The 20473-nt window shown below is 41.7% G+C and overlaps 1 protein-coding gene across 3 annotated transcripts; it reads right to left on the bottom strand.

The window, feature by feature from the left end:
- Window positions 1-426: 426 nt before the first annotated feature.
- On the bottom strand, window positions 427-17866 carry SEC61A2 (SEC61 translocon subunit alpha 2). 3 transcript variants are annotated; one of them, XM_069871112.1, is made up of 12 exons: window positions 17765-17866; window positions 16203-16270; window positions 12390-12455; window positions 10524-10602; window positions 6828-6959; window positions 6574-6683; window positions 5825-5978; window positions 4051-4211; window positions 2827-3024; window positions 2420-2611; window positions 2214-2290; window positions 427-1540 (listed from the first exon to the last, which is right to left on the bottom strand). In XM_069871112.1, the coding sequence occupies exons 1-12, from the start codon at window positions 17769-17771 to the stop codon at window positions 1354-1356; spliced, it is 1431 nt and encodes a 476-aa protein (XP_069727213.1). In that variant the 5' UTR covers window positions 17772-17866; the 3' UTR covers window positions 427-1353. The 3 variants fall into 3 exon arrangements, with proteins under 3 accessions (XP_069727213.1, XP_069727299.1, XP_069727374.1); XM_069871198.1 differs by lacking the exon at window positions 17765-17866 and adding an exon at window positions 15321-15409 and having other exon boundaries at window positions 16203-16259; XM_069871273.1 differs by lacking the exon at window positions 17765-17866 and adding an exon at window positions 15342-15409 and having other exon boundaries at window positions 16203-16259.
- Window positions 17867-20473: the final 2607 nt, after the last annotated feature.

Raw genomic sequence — 20473 nt, 5'->3', positions numbered from 1 at the left:
TTACCATCACAAACAACACAAAGTTACTTTGAAGTTAAGCATGAGAAAAGAGAGAAAGAGATGAAAACGTGAAATCAAAGGGATAGTCATTGTTTACAGCTGAGCAGAAAAGCTTGATTTTAAGGGGAGGAATCTTGAGATCTGCTTTTTAATTAGGGCCTGGCTGCCCCCTCCCTGGAGGTGTTCAAGGCCTGCCTGGATGAGGCCTCGAGCAACCTGATCCAGTGGGAGGTGTCCTGGCAGGGCATTAGAACTGGATGGGCTCTAAACTCCATTCTAACCAAACCCCTCCGATGCTATTCTAGGAAGAGAACAGCTAAAGAGAAAAAGGAGCCTTCCAGTCCTCCCTCACTAACAAAGCACGTTAGAAATTACCACAAACCGCGTATGAATTACACCTTGCATAGATAAGACACAGGAGAGAGCTTAATTAAATAAGTTTATTATCTAACACTTACAGTTGTTACATTGCCGCTAGAAAGGGCGACAACGTAGATAAAGTTTCTGCAGGAACTCCTCCTTCCCTGCCTTTCCCTTCTACGAACACTGCTTTGGGAACCAGGCCTCGTTCTTCGGACTCACAAAAGCAAAGTGGACATAAATTTCAGTGGCACAGTTTTCACAAGTACATGTTTGAACAAAACTACTGGGCTGAGTTGCTAGCGTGACAGCAGCGACCACGCTGTCACACGGGAGGCCCAGGGCAAGGAACCCGAGATGCTCCAGGCCCTGCGATGCAGCAAATCCCCGACAGAACCAATTCACAGGTGAGATGAGTATCAGTCTCTGGTAAAACACTTGCTTGTCCACCCTTACAGCTAAGAAAAAGGTGTCTGGGTGGAGACACCACAACGGAATAAGAAGTGCTGAGTTCACTGACTGAGAAATGCACGTTAAAAAAGTATAAAAAAATTAAGGTAAAATACAGGCTATAAATAAACTTTGTCAAGAATACTGGCACGTGGCAATCTGAACTCAAATTTATTTTTGTTTTCCTATTAAGGACAGGGAAATAAATTTAACAATTTAATGCTGTGTGCAAAAATGTTTACCCATACCAAACTGATACATTGTCCCATCTCACTGTAGTGTTTGAACAGCAAGGTAGATGAATTGGTTTCCAGCATTACAGGCAACACTAGATAATATAATAATAATTAAACGAGATAATGTAAACTTTATTCTTAAGGCAGCTGGTACTAATGCTGCGCACAGGCATTGCTCAACGCCCATTACAGTCATGGGACACATAGCACTTTAAAACAAGTAAAAAGAAAATAGCATTATTGGACTAAATGACGCGTATTGTCAAAATACTTTCCCTTTCACACAAACCATGAAATGTTTGGACATCTAGAAAAATAACGCACCTACTCCTCCGACTTCAGCCTGTTCTTTTACAAATATTTCAAAATACTGATAAATAATAGTGACCGCAAGCAGGATGCCAGTGCCGGACCCGATGGCTCCCAGAAAGTCAGCCAAAACCGAAAGGGCACCGATGCACAAGCCACCAAATGCAGCTGCCGTAGGGATGTACCTGCACCAAGGCAAACAAAAAGAAAAGGAAAAAGGATTCATAAACGTGAACTCTCATCCAAGGACTCTAACAATACTTCTGCTAATAAGACAACCAACCAGAATACTGAGCAACAAATCTAGTGCTGCAAATGCAACTCGGCCATTAGCGCTCACCATCTTCTGTATTTGCACAAAGGAGAAACTAAGATGAATACTCACTAATAAGAAAGCTGCGTGAATAACTGCACGGGCAAAGCTGCTCAACTAATAGGATAATAATTATATATATGCTACAGAACCTCCACAGGGCCAGGAACAACTGCCTTGGCTCAAGCACATAAATCTAAGTTTCAATACAGGCCTGCAGGCTTTGCACACTAAGATACTGCTTTTGTAGCGTTGGCTTGGTTCAGTAACAGTAAATTAAACACCTGTAAAAATCGTTATCTTCCTTTTACAAACATGGAAGGGATTCAACCTGTATTCCCTCATTATGCCGCTTAAACAACAGACACTGCAGGTTAATCTCCTACCTACTGCTGCAGGCATCTCTTGCACTACTAGGAAAGGCAACAGCTGAATGGGAAAATTTTTGACACTGGCAGTGGAAATAGGTCTTGGATCTTCCCAAGGACACCTGCTCCAGTTTACACTCTCAGCACTCAACCATCGGGAAGTCAGCATTTCCTTACCTGTTGAGCTCGTGAACCATTGAAGTATCCCTGTGGCCTCTCATCACCATTTGCTGTTCTTTGAGTTGCTTGGCAACCTGCGAAAACCATAATTTTATGAAACTGCAGCAGTGTTTCAGTCACTTGATACTCGCTCAGAGTAAAAACCAATCAGGTAGCAGCCAGTCAGTTCTAAAACATTTAGACACGCTGCTCAGAACACCTACGTCTTTCGCGGAGGAGCCAGACACCTCAATCCAAGTCTTTGAGAAGAATGCGCAGGATCCCAACATAAATATTATATAAACTATGACATGGACGGGATCCTCAAATATTGCACCCATGGATTCTGGAGGGGACAAGTAGTAGCACAGGCCACCGACAGGATAAGAGCGAGCAGGGCCACCGCCACTGACATCCTAAGTGGGGAAGAAAAAAGGCAGTTAGTTATTTCTTACAGGTCTCTTGCTTTCCTATCCTGTATTTATAGAGGAATTCCTCTTCAATGTTTGAAACAGCTCTCATATACAGATGCTAAAAGGAAATACTTCAGTTTTCCACTCGTTACGTACCAAAGATTCACAATGAACATACAAATAAAATTATGCAGTTAAAAAAACGATGAAATACTTACCGCCCACTGTCCTAATAAGTTCACCAAGAAGTTGCCACTAAATCGAACAGACAACATCTGGGAAATGACATAGAGGTTGGAAACTAAGGCAGACTGCAGGATGATGGGAATGTTGGAGGTATAAAAGAGCTTGATGGGGTAACTACTGTACTGTCCACGGTATCGAGCAGACTTGATAGGTAAATCAACACGGAATCCCTACAGGGAAGAACACAAATGCACCGATTTATTTCCATGACAGAAGGTATTCCGAGTATGCGTCAGAAAAGCTAGTTCTGAAGATAAGAGTTTTTGCGAGATAAACGCAGAGTGCAATGTCTGAGACAGTAAAACCCCACAGCTTTCTGCGACAGTCTGGGCTACAAATTCTAAGGATTTATAAGCGTCCGTGCTTAGCTGTATCACATTCTTTTTAGACAAAAATTTCCTCTCATCCGATAAATTATATTCCTGAAAAATACACTTTAGAGAACAGGGTTTGATAAAAGGCTTTAATGACTTAACTTCACCAGCAGTGACCAGCAAACCTTTGCGCAGTAAGCCCAGCCTTCTGTTTTCTGGGGCAGACTGCTACCCGAGTAGACCCAGGAAAAACCACATGGATTTGAAAACCAGATCATACCTTTCTCTGACTCAACAGCTTCAGAAAATAATTTAAAAAAATCACAGTTTAGCCATAGGCACAATGAATTTAAAAAAAAAAAAAAGTCACTGTATGGATGTCATTTAGTGTCTCTTCTAGTAAAAACTTAAAATTTAAAGACAGTAACTAAGTATTTCAAGGAAATTAGGGAAAAAACAGTAAGTTACACATTAATTACACGGTTGCTTTTCAGAACAATGCACGCCCCCAAGAAGCACAGTTCTTTACCTCCATCCGAAGGAATTCTTTTAAGTAAACCCCAAGTACCAAGTCATTTACTTGCGTGATATAATCACTGCAGTTCCAGCACCCATTTTTAGTAAAAATACTCCCACAGTGTCTATGGCATTTAATGGAATGTGAGATTACATCACTGAGGGCATCTGGCTGCACAATTTAACAGCTGCACCCTCACAGAGGTCTGTTACTGCAACAATACGGAAAGAGAGAGTTCCTAACTCAAAGCTAAGATACCCCAGTTACTCTAGTTTAACTACTGTGTTTTTCCCCAGTGTCCAGCAGGGTCCATCTACTTTTACCTATGCAGCTGCAGAGCTATGAGGAGGAATTTCTCATCTTACCTGAAAATATATGACTACAGCAAATACAAACACAGTAGCAATCAGATTCATGAGATTAGGCAAATTCTGTCGGTAAAAAGCTTCCCGCAAAGCCCGGACTTTGTCAGTTCGTGTGGCCAGAAGATGAAACAATGCAATTACAGCACCCTCAAACTCTGTTCCTGCACAAAGGAAAAAAAAAAAGTAAAAGAAATTTTAATCTCTGAATGAAAAACATTTTTAAATTAGGATTTTTCTTTTGCAAGTTTTAAGAATGACACATCATCAAAGGTCAGCAGGTCAAAGGAGGTGATTCTGCCCCTCTATTCCACTCTTGTGAGACCTCATCTGGAGTATTGTGTCCAGTTCTGGAATCCTCAACATAAGAAGGATATGGAGCTGTTGAAATGGGCCCAGAGGAGGGCTACAAAGATGATCCAAGGGCTGGAGCACCTCCCATACGAGGACAGGCTGAGAGAGGTTGGGTTGTTCAGCCTGGAGAAGAGAAGGCTACAAGGAGACCTTATAGTGACCTCCTAGTGCCTGAAGGGGCTACAAGAAAGCTGGGGAGGGACTGTTTACAAAGGCTTGTGGTGATAGGAAGAGGAGCAATGGGTATAAACTGGAGAGGGGCAGATTTAGACTAGACATAAAGAGGAATTTCTTCACAATGAGGGTGGCGAGGCACTGGCACAGGTTGCCCAGGGAAGCTGTGGCTGCCCCATCCCTGGAGGTGTTCAAGGCCAGGTTGGATGGGGCCTTGGGCAGCCTGGGCTGGTGGGAGGCATCTCTGCCCATTGCAGAGGGGGTTGGAACTGGATGATCTTCAAGGTCCCTTCCAACCCAAACCATTCTCTGATTCTATGACAAAATCAGATACAACAGGACATAAATCCTGCCACAACAAATATATATGTCACTGATTCTACTTTAGCGCAAACCAGAACAACACTGAAATACAGGATTCTGTTTTAGCTTGCAGAATGTAGAACAATCTACATAATCCCTGGCTGAAAAAAGACCACACATAAAAAAGTATTTTTTTGTTTCTTTTCTGGGGGCAGGAGGATTACTTGAAGGAAGAAATAATAAACAGCTTTATAAAAGCAGTAATAAAATGCAACAGACAGAACTACTAAAAATTACGTGATCATCATTACTGGATGCTCTTTAAGGTCACTTCCAACCCAAACCATTCTATGATTTTATAATAACAAAAGCAAACTAGAAACATGGCTCAGGATTTCACATGTATGCATGAAAGTCGCTAAATTCTTGGTGCAAAAAGGCTGTATCTTAGCTCAGTATTTCCAGGGGCTCAGGACAACTAGATGTTCTCAAAGCTTGGTTGAGCAATGAAGAGACAGCAGTTTCTGAAGAATCAAACCAGCTTAAAACAATTTGGAGGTACCAACTATAAAAGCATCCTATGGCCACAAACAACGTTGGGATCATAAACAACTCAAACATACAGAATTTCTTATCATCTCTTTCCATGGACTAAATGATGCTAAAAGAAGACTGTTTTGGTTTGGAAATCCTAAGCTCTTCAGCCAAGCAGCTTCAAGTCCCATTTTAACTCCTGCAATCACATCAGCAAAGGCAAACTTGTACGTTGTTAACCTTCACATAACTCGGACACCGTTTTCATCTTCAGTGCTAAACAATTGACTTCAGAAGTTAATCATCACACATTAAAACATTTTCCTAATGCCCACCTAATAAATATCTGACGGTTTATGTACAATATACGCACACTGAAACACATTATAATTAATTATTCCTGCACACGTACCTCTGCCGGTGTTGATGGTAGTGGGACTAAAAGCCTTCCAGACAATGGTTTCACAGATATTGGTAGCAATAAACAGGGAAATACCAGACCCCAAGCCATAACCTTTCTGTAGCAACTCATCTAACAACAACACAATCAATCCAGCAACAAACAGCTGTGGGAAAAGAAACAAAAGTGAACAGAAAAAAATAAATAAAGTCAAGGATTATGTATTAATTCCCTGCATCAGTATTTTCATCACGTTGGAGAGTTATCAACACCCATGCAGTATTTCTGCTCTTTCACGTACAAATGCCTGTGCATTTCACCTGGCAATGATCTCTGTGACTTTTCAATGCTGCCGCTAGCAAACAGATAACTCAAAGAACTTTTTTGCTTCTTCAAAAAGTGTTCAAGTTTGTGCATTTGCTGCTCTGCTCTACAGGACAGCATCTCAAAGCTGCATATGTGCCATTTAGTGACAAGTCCTCCACGATACTGAACAGCAGCTGCTGCTTTCAAAGTCTACTAATTCCTGTATTTAGAATCAAACAGCCACTCCTATCTGAAACATTTTTGATGTTAACTATCCCAACTTTCTCCTCATTTATGGAATATTCAGAATTTCTCATATATAGACAGACATAGAAAGGATGATGTTTTCTAGCATTACAGATAAATAAAAGGCAACTGGACATGAAAGGACTTTTCCTTCCAGCTATCTGGTACCTAAACAGTCTCTGTTACGCACAAATTAGTTCATTACAAACCTGAATTATAATGAGAAGACAAATTCCAGCACCCATTTCAGCAGGATCTCCATACATTCCAGTCATAACATACACAATGGCTTGCCCAATGGTAATAATCATCCCAAATACTAGAACAAGAGAGAAAGCAAATTTGTTAAAAAATATCTGTTAATTTCATCCACCAAAGACATCTTACATTTAGCATCACCTAATCAAGCTGCTTTCTAAAGAATAAAACTATGCTTATTAATTTTAATTGGGACAGTGCTTACATTTCTGAGCTCCATTGAACAAGGCTCTGTCTTTTGGAGTGTCACCAACTTCAATGATCTTCGCTCCAGCTAGCAGCTGCATGATCAAACCAGACGTCACAATGGGCGAGATACCTAATTCCATCAAAGTACCTAAGCAGGAAGGAAAATTAATATAATTGCCATTCAAGCATCTCTCCTAAAGAATTAATATTTTGAGGACATTACGTCTGTTGAAAGGTTTCTGACCTATCAGAAACATTTTTCATAACACTTCAAACATGTATATTCCCGTATAGGTGTGATCACAACAAAGATCATTATCAAAGATAGAAAGAAGGCTGCTATGTTAAAATCTGTAAGTTTGAAAGCAGCATGAAAAACCTATGTTGCTTTTCACATCAAGTATTTTTCTGAAATCGCGCTAACGCTGAAGGTCAATGCGCACCGAACATCAGCTTTTTGGCATATCATATCAAGGAACCATTCACCATAAAGCACCTTGTCCCTGGTTGTCTACTCTGTCGGTGCTTCAACTGTCATGTTTTCCATAAGTTTACTTTTAAAGACCATGAGAAAGGTGTTGCAGACCCACAGTGGCTGATAACGCTGCTCGTGGAATCACTGACTCCAGTTAAGAGCACAGAAGCTAAGGATTAAACTAATTCTTAACAAAACAAACACGTCACTAAAATGCTGTACTCTGCCAACTCACCTACTGGTGCAATGTCACTGAGGTATCAACTTCCAACTGTATCCAACTTGAACAGGGTGCTATAACTTCACAAAAAATTACTGCTGCAGCACACAGGTGTATATTCCAGAAAACCTGCCTAGTTTTCCCTCCCAATCATTTCAACAGGTATAATAAAAACTGGGGCATCACTCACTTTGCTCGCATCCAGACCAACGTTCCCACAACACCAGAACTACCAGCTGGTACTCTAATCAGAAATAATCTCAGCAAGGTCTTGTTGAAGTACTGAGACCTGCTTGAGTTATATCATAACGCAGTCTGGGAGCAGAGCTGAAAATACACAAACCAATTAAACTCAGGAAAATAGCGCCCCTGCAAAATAGCCTGTACAATATACTCGCGCACCTCAATACAGTAACATTCTTCCACATCATCTTCTCAGAGCAACAGCATTATAAAGAGATTATTTTTTGAAATTTAATTTGTCCTCCAGCTAACACCATAAAACTTTCTCCTATCTGGAGATGTTGAAAACTTACAAAAACAAAACATTGAAAATGTGGATGAAAATTAGGAAACTAAAACTATCAAGTGATAAAACGTTTCACATTTCCCAAACTGGAACCTTACAGTAAAAAAGTTTGCGTAAGTATGCATTTTACAAGTTTAATATTTGGTTAAGCCAGATCAAATGACTCATTGACATCTTCTACCTGGTCACTCAATGGACATAAATAATTTTTTCTGATGTTAAGTCACAATATCCACCAGGGAGATTCAAAGGAGCTATGGCTATAAACTGGAGAGGGGCAGATTTAGACTAGACGTAAAGAGGAATTTCTTCAGCATGAGGGTGGTGAGGCACTGGCACAGGTTGCCCAGGGAAGCTGTGGCTGCCCCCTCCCCGGAGGTGTTCAAGGCCAGGTTGGATGGGGCCTTAGGCAGCCTGGGCTGGTGGGAGGTGTCTCTGCCCATGGCGAGGGGTTGGAATTAGATGACCTTTAAAGGTCCCTTCCAACTCAAACCATTCTCTGATTCCATCAAGTCACAATTCTTTTCAGTTCTGCACACTGAAGTGGAACTTGGCTCTCACGTGTAGTACTATGGTCTTCCATCAAAAAATGACCAAGAAAATTATTAATTACAAACCATTTAGCCACTGCAGACTTGGAAAGTCTCAACAAGAACCAGTTGTTCTTGTTCGGAAGCATGGTCTGTAGGGTGATATGGAAGATGAAAAGAAGTAGAAAGTATATCTATAGCTGATCGGCCTAGAAGCTTTTCTGTCTCAAACCCCACCTACAGAAGGGGCCCCTTCTTTGGGGGAAGTATCATTCTGTATTCCTCTCTTCACATCTATTGGTCATTTATTCAGAAACTGCTTTTGGCAACTTCTTCTCTCTGGCAATTTACTTTGAAACTTTGAATTACATGGGCTGCTTATAATACCATTGGCTGCCCCTTCCCCTTACAGTGTAAGGAAAAACTGACTATCCATTCCCCATCTGTTCTTTTCCAGAGATGAAGATGTAAAAGACATTTCGAATATGCACATTAGAAGGCAAAGAATCCTTATTTTTTAGGATCTCTTTCTGTAAATTAATATCTACCTTAGATTCTCCACAGCGCCTTTTCCCAAGTGGTTTATTTCTTTCAGTTCTACTCTACCCTTTGTGACATGGGAAATTAGAACTGCACGCAATATTCAATTTGTGGCGCATTACAGATTTGTACAGACAGTTCTTAAGCCATTACGTCCTCCTTCTTGTCCCACAATAGTTTAATTTCCTGAAGAGCCTTTAAGAAGTAATCGGAATTTAACAAAGTGTTTTTGAGCGTGTTTCCTATTGTGTGTAGTCTTCTCTTCATTTCTGCCTAACCACCGGAGTCCTCATTTCAGTTCTAATTTCTAAAAGACTTAAGCATTATTTCATGATTTTTTTTCATATTTTTCCTGCTATCAAAATAAAAAATGCGAAGGCATTATAGTCATGATTATAACACGGCTCTTTCATACCTGCATCTTAGAGTCTACACACCATTCAGGAGGTAGCACACTATATCACCTTTCAAAGAAATCTCTACTTGTCCAACAGCAAGGAAATTAGGATGTCATAAATTTCAGTCTTCAACTCACATCCTCCAATGACATCTAGTCAGTTGACTTGGGTATAAAAGAACTTTCCCACTCAGGCTTCTTGTTGCCTTTACAGTCTCCCTAGTCTTTTCTTGGCCACTGTTACCATTCGGTCTGGGCAGTGGACAGCATATTCAGCGCATTGTCACACACTGCTAGTGAGACAGAGTTTTTGCATACACGATCTGCAGCAGAGTGTGAAACAGCTAATTTATTTACCTTATTACCTTCACTGGTGTGACAGATATGCCATTCCTATATAATTTGGACCTTCGCATGGGAGGGTTCCACTCATCTCCCCACTTCCAGTCAATTTTCCATGATACAGGTGAGGTCAGTGTCCTCATGTAGAGTCATGCAAGCCAGGTCACTCATTTTAAGTTTCAGATTTCTAGCATTAGCTGAAGTCATCTTATACATTTGGTTGCAATCGACTCGTCCTTTCTAAAATAAGTTAGTTTGGCTTTGCTAAACCATAAGCCTAATGATCTCTGCTCTCGGTTTTCCCACCTGCAAAACTGCTCATCCATAATGTTGCCAAAATATTATGAGATGGAACTGAGTCACACACGTAAGGTATTTTCTAGTCAAGACTCTCACACTGCATATTAGTGCTGTTCATAAGTGGTGGGGCAGAAGATTCCCCCTCCTGAGTATTAATCAGAAAGACACTGCTCTACAACTCAAATCAGAATCATCCCAAAACTTAAGAATCAAGATTAACCTTCTCTGCACGTGACAGGAACCCCCATTCCTAACGTGCAATAATCCTCAAGTATCAGTCAATTTTAATTAACATCTGTGTTAGGAACTTCAGAAAGTGTTTTAGACAGCCAACTGTTTTTCTCCCGCTACAAAACACCGAAAGGAATAACCTACTGACCTCTGTTTGACGCAAGAATGACTCGCATCCAATAGAAGGGATCTGCAGAATCTGAGGACATGATTCCAAACAAAGGTATCTGTCAAAGTGCACAGCAGTGTTAAGTAGATACACAAAGAAAGCATGCAGAAATCAAAAACCTTAATGTGCAATGATTAAATGGTTACGCTGTTTAATATAATTTATTCCAAGTCTTGGTTTTTTTCAATTAAACCAGAGGGTACAATAAGATACACTGACATCATCTATTTTAATCCTCCAACTGGTGTATGACTCAGAGGAGTAAACTATGTAAACTAAGACCCTTCTACAGCAAAAAGCAGAAACCCCTAGAAAAGAGTCAGTGCACGTAAACCAGATTACTGCAGTTAAAGACGTAAATGCCTGATTTACATGATTCCGCAGCACTACACCTCCCCAAATCATTAACAGAACAGGGAAAAACATTAGCTGATGTTACATTACGTTTTTTCACCATAATTTTTGCAGCAATTTTGACTTTCAAAAAATATAACAACTCGTAGTAGAACATCTTTGAGAAGACAGAAGATCACAGGTTTGGGATTTTTCTGGGTTTTTTGTAAATGGTGCTAAACATACTTTCTTTTCAGTACAAATTAAAGATAGAGCATAAACCATCATGCAAATATCTTCCTCCAGCAAGTTTAAATATTCAAATTCTACTGTTTTAAAACATATTCCCATATGGAACTGTCAGAGTTAGCCAAGTTTACACAAAACCTCCAGTATTCTACATGTCAACACTGAAGGATTTTGAGCTCTTTAAAACTCTCCTTAATCACAAGAACAGCAGAACAGGAATCAAGGTAATCTTACAGATTAGTTCCTGAAAACTGCAGTCTGCACCACCCCATTTCCATATTCAGCTACTGTAATCATTGTATGGATTCAAAATCTTAATTACGGACATATCCAGCAGCTAGGAAACCCAAATAAATTACAAGTTCTTCGAGTTCTTAGTATCATTCCCACCTTCAAAAAAAACTGGTAGGTACAATAGCTGGGTTTTAGTCTTTCAACAATCCTTCAGGGTTGTAAACAAAAATTATTAAACTACTACTCCAGAGTCTGGATCGGGTAAGTTGATAAGTGTAATCTAAGAAGTCTGATGCTGCAGGTGTACAGTCCATTTTAAATCTTATAAAAAATATAAATCAAGTAAGAATAAATTCTTATTTTCTGCAATACCTAAGCATTCTTTAAAAAACCCCACGCTATCTGTTTACAACCCAAGTACAGGTTCTAGGAACTCCTGCAACTATAAGTAATAAAGATCATGTAAATGTTTGCAAATGCATGTATTTTGGAGGGGGCTTTGCTAAAATCTTTCCCAGTACAGTCACAAAAACCAAGTTCTATATGTCAAATTTAGCACACCTCAGAAAAACACTTTTCTGCAATATTTACAATCTACCAGCTTGTGCAAGAAATATCAGGTAAAAATAGACACTTCTATTTCACTTTCAAACTTGTCACTAAAATTTAAGTTTAGCTGTGAAGAGAGGGTAAGGAATGTATAAAATTGCTTGGTTTGTTTATACTACTCAATGAATGATTAGCTCGGTTGTTTACCAGTATCATCATTTGACAGGACTCTTTGTATATGAAGATAAAAACATGTATTTTAGAGTAAATAGAAAGCATCGGTTTCAGAAAACATATACAATCAATAATAAAGACTAGTTCAGAGAATCACGTTTCTTTAACTGAGCTTTAAACAGTTAACCATAAAAATACGTAACTGAAACTGGCAGGTCAACCTGAAACAAGAACTTCTCACACTTCCAACATGCTATTTTAGTTGTAGAGAACGCACATTTTCTGAACACAGAAATCAATACCTACCTGGCAGCATACTAGGAAAATGAAGAGTGTGATAGCCGTCCATAGAACCTTCTCTCTGAACTGTATCTACAGAAAGAGATTAATACATTCATTGTATATAAAATTTTCAATGCAGTCGCACATTAGTACCAGAAGTATTATCATGCTGAATTAAATATGAAAATACTGAACCAGAAGGCATAATTTCTCATTAGAATTTATTTTTAATACGATCTGAGATTTGAGAGAGTATGCGCTTGTTATGGGCTTCTGCGTAGTCCAAGAAAATGTATATGGGATCTGGCAGAGACTGTAGCTGACATTCAGTCAGTAGCACACGTTTCGTATACAGCATTTGAATACAGAAAATCAACAGCATGGCTAAAAACATGGACATACAAGAACAAACATGAAAGATTAATAAAAAAACCCAACAACTCTGTATTTTCAGTGATTAGTGCTCTAGGCTTCAACAGACTGGAGGCACTGTTTTGGAAGGCTGGAAGTTATTAAACTAAAGCACTACAAAGTTTTCTAAGATATTTAACTGCTGTGAAGACAAGTGATAAAAAATAGAAGAACCATGAGTTTTGGACAGCTATTCAAAATATTATAATTAAGTTCTTCAAAGGGTGTTAGAGGGAGCTTTAATTCACCACTGTGTTCAAGGACAGAGACCATAATATAATCCTTAAAGATTCTTTTTTTCCCTCCAAAATATTTTATTGATGTAGATTATGTATTACTTTTAAAAGAACGTCAGATCGATGGTCATTGATGTGAATCTCAGGGTCACAACATTTGAGGCAACTGGAACTAGTGCCAGGTGCAAAAGCTGAATCACAAGATTTAAATTTGAACCAGAAGATTAGTTGAAGCATGAGACAGAAAGAAATGCACTTGAAGAGACCAGCAAGAGCTAAGATGCAGTGTTACACTCAAGTTCCCACCTCTCCTCCACGGACCATAAACATTAGGATAAGTGTGTTCACTGCAGGCAAGAATACAGCAGGGACTAAAACGTGACATGAACTAACATGTAAGATCAAATGCAGCAGAAATGCAAGATTTCTGCCTCCTTTTGCTGAATCTGCCTGTAGAGAACTAACACGAAAAAAAGATTAGTGCCTGGTTTTATAGGTAATGAACACTCACAAATGAGAACTAGAAACTGATGCAGCAGCAGAGCTGTTTGGGCAAAAGAAAACCCAGAAGTCAAGTGTACCCTTCTGAGTGAAAGCGTGCACTGGCTTAGGAACAAAATAATGCCAGTAATTTAACTTATTTACTGATACTACCTCACACTTTTAAAGAGGCCAGATGCTAAAAATACTCACAGTACAAAGTTAAAAAAAGAAAAATAATGACGGCAGCAAACAAATTCAAACAGTATCTTTTGTTAGAGTTTATGCAGTGCTGACCCACTTTGCCCAGCACTGTTTGAATTCTATAATTCAGATTTTAAGTGCAGACTGTTAAGAAGAAAAATGCATAATGAAACTATCTCTGCAGCCCAGCAGTTAACCTGAGCTTCTGAGGCACCAGCCAAACTCTACAGCTGCTCTGACTGTGACTGCGGTGAATCTGAGCATTAAAGAAATTCTGCATCACCCAAATCACAGTTATTCACAAGGAAAACGGCCTCTATGATTCAAAAAGGCGGGGGGAAAGAGGCATGCAAATCCTTATATCTGGAACAGCAAAATACAGATCGGTTCAAAAATATTCCAGCCACAACTGATACCACAGGGACAGTACATTTCATCACCTGATCAGATTCAACTGAACATTTTATTCCCTAGACATTTTTCTTAAGATTTGTGAAAATGAAGGGACTTAAGCACCATCCTCTTGGTGCTCCGAACAGTGTGTTCTATTCAGAAATAGGGAAACATGAACTGATACGACAAACCAAAAAAAGTAGCAAGTGCTTCTGTGAATCAAGTGGGCCAAAACACAAAAGCAACACTTCCTGTGATAGAGGCACCTGCTTCCCTCATCATCAACAGCAAAACGATTCAATTAGAGCCCAACTGAACCAAAAGTTCATCTTCTCTTAACAATCAACGCAAGTTTAGAGAAAATAGATTACGTCTGCTTAACCAACCCACTGAAACCATCACTAATTATGTCTGCCAGTGACATCCTGCAATGAAATGATAAATAACAAAGCATTACAGTCATATAGAACAACCTAGGTCACTTGATAGACTACATGCAAGCAAGGAACATAACTTAAAATGGTCAAAGGGCTCTTCAGTCTAGGAAAGATGTTCCCAGTTATATTTTCTCTTCAAATTTGTACAAAGCTGGCAACCAGCAGTAATTGCCTAGACAGCGACCTAGATTGTAATAACGACAAAGTGACCCAAATAGTGAGGACAGGAATCTTGGCAACCCTCTGGGCATCCTTCATCTGCTGATCAAGGGCATGGGCAGACTGAGCCCCTCTTCCTCTCTGACAAACAGAAAGGGAGGACGAAAAAGGAGAGAAAAATCACAGCTGTCAATGAGCTTTTACAGAAACAGGAATATCTGTAGATTTGTCTTTGCTTCCTCATCCCATCCACTTCACTAGACAAAAAAAAGGTGGATGTAACCAAGTAACGACAGATACGCCATAAATCAGCACCAGAAAACTGCACTAAGGTTAACTGCTGCACAAAGAAAGATGGGTATCTTCCACACACATCTGGCGCATCCAGATCTTAACACATGGCCAGGCTCAGGAGAGTCCTGCTCTGAACATGCCTCTGTCTGACCAAAATAAAGGTTTGGAAACGTATCCCAAGAGGGAAAGATGCTGGAAAGCAACAAGGAAAGACAGAAGGAGCAAAGAGCCAAGGATAAAACCCAATCATTTTAAAAATCAATTCCAGAGGGGAATAATCAGTTTTTACTGTATCTTTTCCATTCAATCCAGCAAGCTCAGCTATGGGTACCAGCACAAACCTCTCTGCATCCAGTCCTAACCTTCAGGAATCTCTCATCAACAAAAGAGGGTTCTCTCTGATGGTGTCATGTTCACAGCTCTGCATTTCCTTTTAAGAATATAAAAATCAACATTTAGGTCTTAAGGAATTTTCATGCCACTCCTGACAATGAATATGAGGTAAATCTGTTAATCTAACCAGAACCTTTGTCACTTAGGCTTGCTTGAGTTTGGGAAGTAAATACTGGTGGGTGGTTAGTTGATTTTTTTTTTTTGACAGGGCAAGTCTCTTCCTGATCTGCAGAAATTAACTAATTCTAATCTAGAAAATGTGCTGAGAAAGGCAAGGACCTCCCAGGGATAGGAGAACAGAGATCACAGACTGCTTTCCCACTTGATCAAGGTGAATTATGGCTACGGGAGTGGAAAATGTTTTGTGGGAAAGGAATAACTGAATTTGTGATTCCCAAATTACAGCACAAGCCTCTTCACAGTAACATATAAGCCAGCTCAAAGTCCAGAGTTGTGATCAGTACTCAAAGCCAAAAGTGGTATTCATGAAGGCCACAGCTGTATCCACAGGGAAAAAAAAAAGCTTGAAAACTCTGTTCTTGTACATATAAATAGATACGATCACATGGAACTGAAATGAAATAAACTGAGTCTAGAGACGAGACCTTTTAAAAAACCAGCATAACTACCAAGCAGGTCAATTTATCAGAAGGCTGTTAAGAACTTATCATCATGGTAATCTTTTACCTTAACATGAATTCTCCCTCCTCCAAAGAATATTTCCTACTTTAAGGCCCATTGTCCATATTTATATGACAGTGAGAACTTGAATATCACAATATTCTCTTATCCGTAAACAAGTAAAAGTAAGAACATAACACAGCACTCACTTTTCTTTCCGGTTTCTGGATTTCAGGTAACACTGCACAGAATGGCTTAATAACTTCTAAAAATTTTACTGTAACAGAAAAACAAACACACACACACAAAAAAAAAAGAGGAGAGAAAAATATATTAGTGAACCTTCAAAACCTAATAAAACTTCGTACAACTTTACCTAACTTCTAGCGGGAGAAATAAGCTGTAAATAACACTACATAAGTGAATTACTTCATCAACACACAACCTGGTTCAGTGCCTGAAAACTAATGCCTTTTAAAAACAGCTGAAAACAAGGACAAACTGTTCCAAGGATTCTTGTTCTAATCAGATTTGGCCCATCCTTTTTTCCACAGCTGGTATCCGTATAAGATGAGAAACATCACTGTATATATCACCAGAAGTGAACTAAATTGTACCACATCTAAAAATAAATGACCTAGTACCAGTCTGTGCTAGTTAAATACAGAAGCAAAGGATAAAAGTATCCATGTAGAAATTAATATCTTGTGTTTCACAGATGCATTTAGCTGAGAAAATAATTCAATCGCTAAACCATGTTTAGAAATCATCGTTTAAATCACTGCAACACTTCTTCTGATCAGAACTTTGGAAGATTTTATTTTAACTTTTGATGCTTCTGTCCCATCCCTAGAGGTGTTCAAGGCCAGGTCAGATGAGGCTTCGAGCAGCCTGGCCCAGTGGAAGGTGTCTCTGCCCATGGCACAGGGATTGGGATTGGATGATCTTTAAGGTCTCTTCCAACCCAAACTACTCTATGAATCTCTACCTCTCTCTTCACAGTTTCTCATTTAAATAAACAGAAAAGCTAAACACTTTGAGCTCTTTTTCTGCAACAATAAATAGATAAATCAAACCATTCTATGATTGTATATGTCTGTCTTCACTGTTTCTCCTTTAAAATGAAAAGCTCAACAGTTTGAGCTCCTTTTTTTCAGGAAAATAAAAAAAAAAAAATAGATAAACCAAAGCACTTGTGTATTGGCCGGTTTGTCCTCCAGAATTTGTACATCACTCCCAGACAGACGGCCACAGCACACAACCATCAGTACCTCTTCAAAGAAAGCACATTTATTACACTGCAAGCCAAGTTAAGTCACATTTCAGTCAAACTGCCACGCTGGCTTGTACGCTCTGCTGCACTTCTTTATGCATCCCAAGCCCTCAGACAGCTCCCCAGAAGACAGAACTCGCTCCAGGGAATCAGAGCACGGGCTGGGTTGGAAAGGACCTTAAAGACGAGCCAGTTCCACCCCCTGCCACGGGCAGGGACACCTCCCTCTGGATCAGGTTGCTCCAAGCCCCATCCAACCTGGCCTTGAACACCTCCAGGGATGGGGCAGTCTGCGCCTCAGCACCCTCACAGGAAAAAATTTCTTCCCAGCATCTCACTCTCACGGGCAGGGAGGGGGTTGAAGCACGGAGGAGCGGAGCCGAACCGCAGCCCGGCGCGCAGCAGCGACCTCGCCTCAGCCCCTCAGGCTGCCCCGCCGCCTGGGGCGGTGCCCGGCCCCGCCGTTACCCCCGCGGAGGCCCCGCGGTCTGTACTCACTGCCCATGGCGGCGGGGCCGCCCTCCCGCCGCGGCCGCGGTCGCCGCCGTCACGTGACCCGCGCGCCTTCAGCCGCTGTCGCCGCCGCTGCCGTCACGTGACGACGACGCCCGCCTCGACCGTCACGTGACCCGCTCCCCTCAGCCGCCCCTCCCACGTGACCCCGCGCGCCTTCAGCCGCTGTCGCCGCCGGTGCCGTCACGTGACCCGCGCGCTTCAGCCGGGAGTGTGCGTCACGTGACCCGCCCGCCTCAGACGGTGTCACCGCCACTGCCCGCTGTCGTCACGTGACTCGGGCGCCTCAGCGCTGTCATCACGTGACCCGCCCGCCTCAGACGGTGTCACCGCCACCGCCCGCTGTCGTCACGTGACACGCCTCCCTCCCTCCGCCTCGGCGGCCACGTGACCCGCCCGCCGTCACGTGACCCGTCCGCAGGCCCCGGCGCCGCCCAAAGCCCCCTCCGAGCTGGGTTTCAGCAGCTCCAGGAATGGGGCAGAAGCATCAAATGTTGAAGTAAAACCTTCCCAGGTCCGGATCAGAAGTGTCGCAGTGACTTAAATGCTGAAAAACGGATTTCTTCCCAATATCCGCCCTAAAGTTTTTTTAGTTTAAAACCACCACCCCGCGTCCTGTTGCTGCCGTCCCTGCTGAAAAGTTTCCTCCTAGTATCATGGACTGCTCTGGGTTGGAAGAGACCCTAAAGCCCACCCAGCCTCGCCTCCCCTGCCATGGGCAGGGCCACCTCCCACCAGCCCAGGCTGCCTAAGGTCCCATCCAACCCGGCCTTGAACACCTCCAGGGATGGGGCAGCCACAGCTTCCCTGGGCAACCTGGGCCAGTGCCTCGCTGCTCTCAGAGTTAAGAAATTCCTCCTTCTACCTCGTCTAAATCTGCCCCTCTCCAGTTTATACCCATTGCCCCTCATCCTACCACTACAAGCCTTTCTAAAAAATCCTTTCCCAGGTTTCTTGTAGCCCCCTTCAGGTACTGGAAGGTTGATATAAGATCTCCTCAAAGCCTTCTCTTCTCCAGGCTGAAAAACTTCTACTCTCTGTGCCTGTCCTTGTGAGAGATGCTCCAGCCCTCAGACCATCCTTGTAGCCCTCCTCTGGACCCATTCCAACAGTTCCACATCTTTCTTATGTTGAGGATTCCAGAACTGGACACAGTACTCAAGATGAGGTCTCACAAGAGAGGATCAGAGGGGCAGAACTCTCTCCCTTGCCCTGCTGGCCATGCTTCTTTTGATGCAGCCCAGGATATGGTTGGCCTTCTGGGCTGCAAGCGCGCATTGCGGGCCCATGTCGAGCAGCTTCTTCTTTTTAAAGCCCCCTTTAAGTATTGAAAGGCCACAACAAGGTCTACTCAGTCTTTTCCAAGCGGAACAACCCCATCTCTCTCAGCCTCTCTTCATAGTGGAGGTATTCCAGGCCTTTGATTGTTTTTATGGCTCTCCTCCAGACCCGCTCTGACAAGGCTTGGGAAGGCTAAAGCTCAACTCTATTCACTGTGCTCTCCTCACGCTGTCTTGTTGTTGGAGTAGAGGTGCATTTTGGGAACCTCTTCAAGTGGCTTGAATACCTATATCCGTTCGAGCTCCTTCAGAAAACTTGCCTGACCACTCCTGTTCTGACTCCTGTTCTGTCATTTGCTGCTCTTCCTTTCACCAATTTCTTCTATAACCTGTTTCATTAACACACTTTTCAAGACAATGTCGGTGGTACTGTCGCTGCAAAGAAGAGCTTTTGGTCAGGAACTCCCTAACATGCCTCCAGATGAGGACTGCCCTCAGGGAAAAAGCAAAACCTAAAAAAAGCCATAATGTTTGTCTGGGTTGGGTTTGTTTGGTTGTTTTTTTGCCACAGCAGTTGTGGGGAGGAGGAATGTTGAGCCCTGTCCTCCTCCTAAATCTCTTGCCTTTCTGATGTATTTGAAAGAGGCCTCACTATTATACCTTTCAGCAAGCCATCTCTCAAGCTCTTTGCCGCCTGCCTTACTGCACTTCTCTGTTTAGTTTGCCACAGTTTTTGACTCTTTTCTGTTGCTCTTACTTGGTCACAACTTCAGCCTTCTTCCAACATGAGTAAACTTATGTGTGGGGACTAAGGACCACTTAAGGAAGAAATTGAGCAGAAATGCCCTTGAAAACAGGCCACATTCATGAGAAGTGAAAGAGTGCAGCAGCCTGGGACTGGAAAAGAGAGAGTTTCTTAACTTCCCTATGACTTTGCTACTGAAAAGTTACACAGAAGACTAAACCAAGGGACCAATTTAACAGTACAATCTTGGGGTTAGAAAAAAAAACCAAACACAAACAAAGCAGAAGGAGGACACTGAGAAGAATTTTCCCAGCAGGAGGCAGTGTCACTCTTCAGGCTGGCCTCTAGAACCTGTTTTGGCTTCTACAAAATATGGTTCTAAAATACAGCATGAGCCCTCCAGTGTGCTTTCCACCCTGCAAGCTTGATGGGAAAACGCTGCTTCTCTGGGTGAGAGAAACAGTGGTGCCTGAAGCCTTCAGGAGCCACTCCACAAGGTCTCTCCCAGGAATCCTGCTTTAACAACTCATGCATTGAGAAAAGCACCAACAGCTGCAAAAGGCTTCACTTCTGGCCCACATGAAAATAAATGAGAAAATCCACAACCGTCTGCTATAGAAATGGCTTGTTCCCTGGCACAGGGGAGTATGTATTCAACCAGACAGCACT

The sequence above is a fragment of the Phaenicophaeus curvirostris genome, chromosome 1 (assembly GCF_032191515.1).
Source record: "Phaenicophaeus curvirostris isolate KB17595 chromosome 1, BPBGC_Pcur_1.0, whole genome shotgun sequence".
Lineage (NCBI taxonomy): Eukaryota > Metazoa > Chordata > Aves > Cuculiformes > Cuculidae > Phaenicophaeus > Phaenicophaeus curvirostris.
The sequence above is the reverse complement of the archived record's forward strand: the minus strand, read 5'-3'. Positions and strand labels throughout refer to the sequence as shown.

Excerpts from the sequence above, each read along its gene's own strand:
- SEC61A2 (XM_069871112.1), bottom strand. Across the intron at positions 5,979-6,573 it reads GTCTTCTCATTATAATTCAG|CTGTTTGTTGCTGGATTGAT; the intron begins GTTTGTAATGAA and ends CTTTTCCCACAG. Across the intron at positions 1,541-2,213 it reads ATGGTTCACGAGCTCAACAG|GTACATCCCTACGGCAGCTG; the intron begins GTAAGGAAATGC and ends GCCTTGGTGCAG.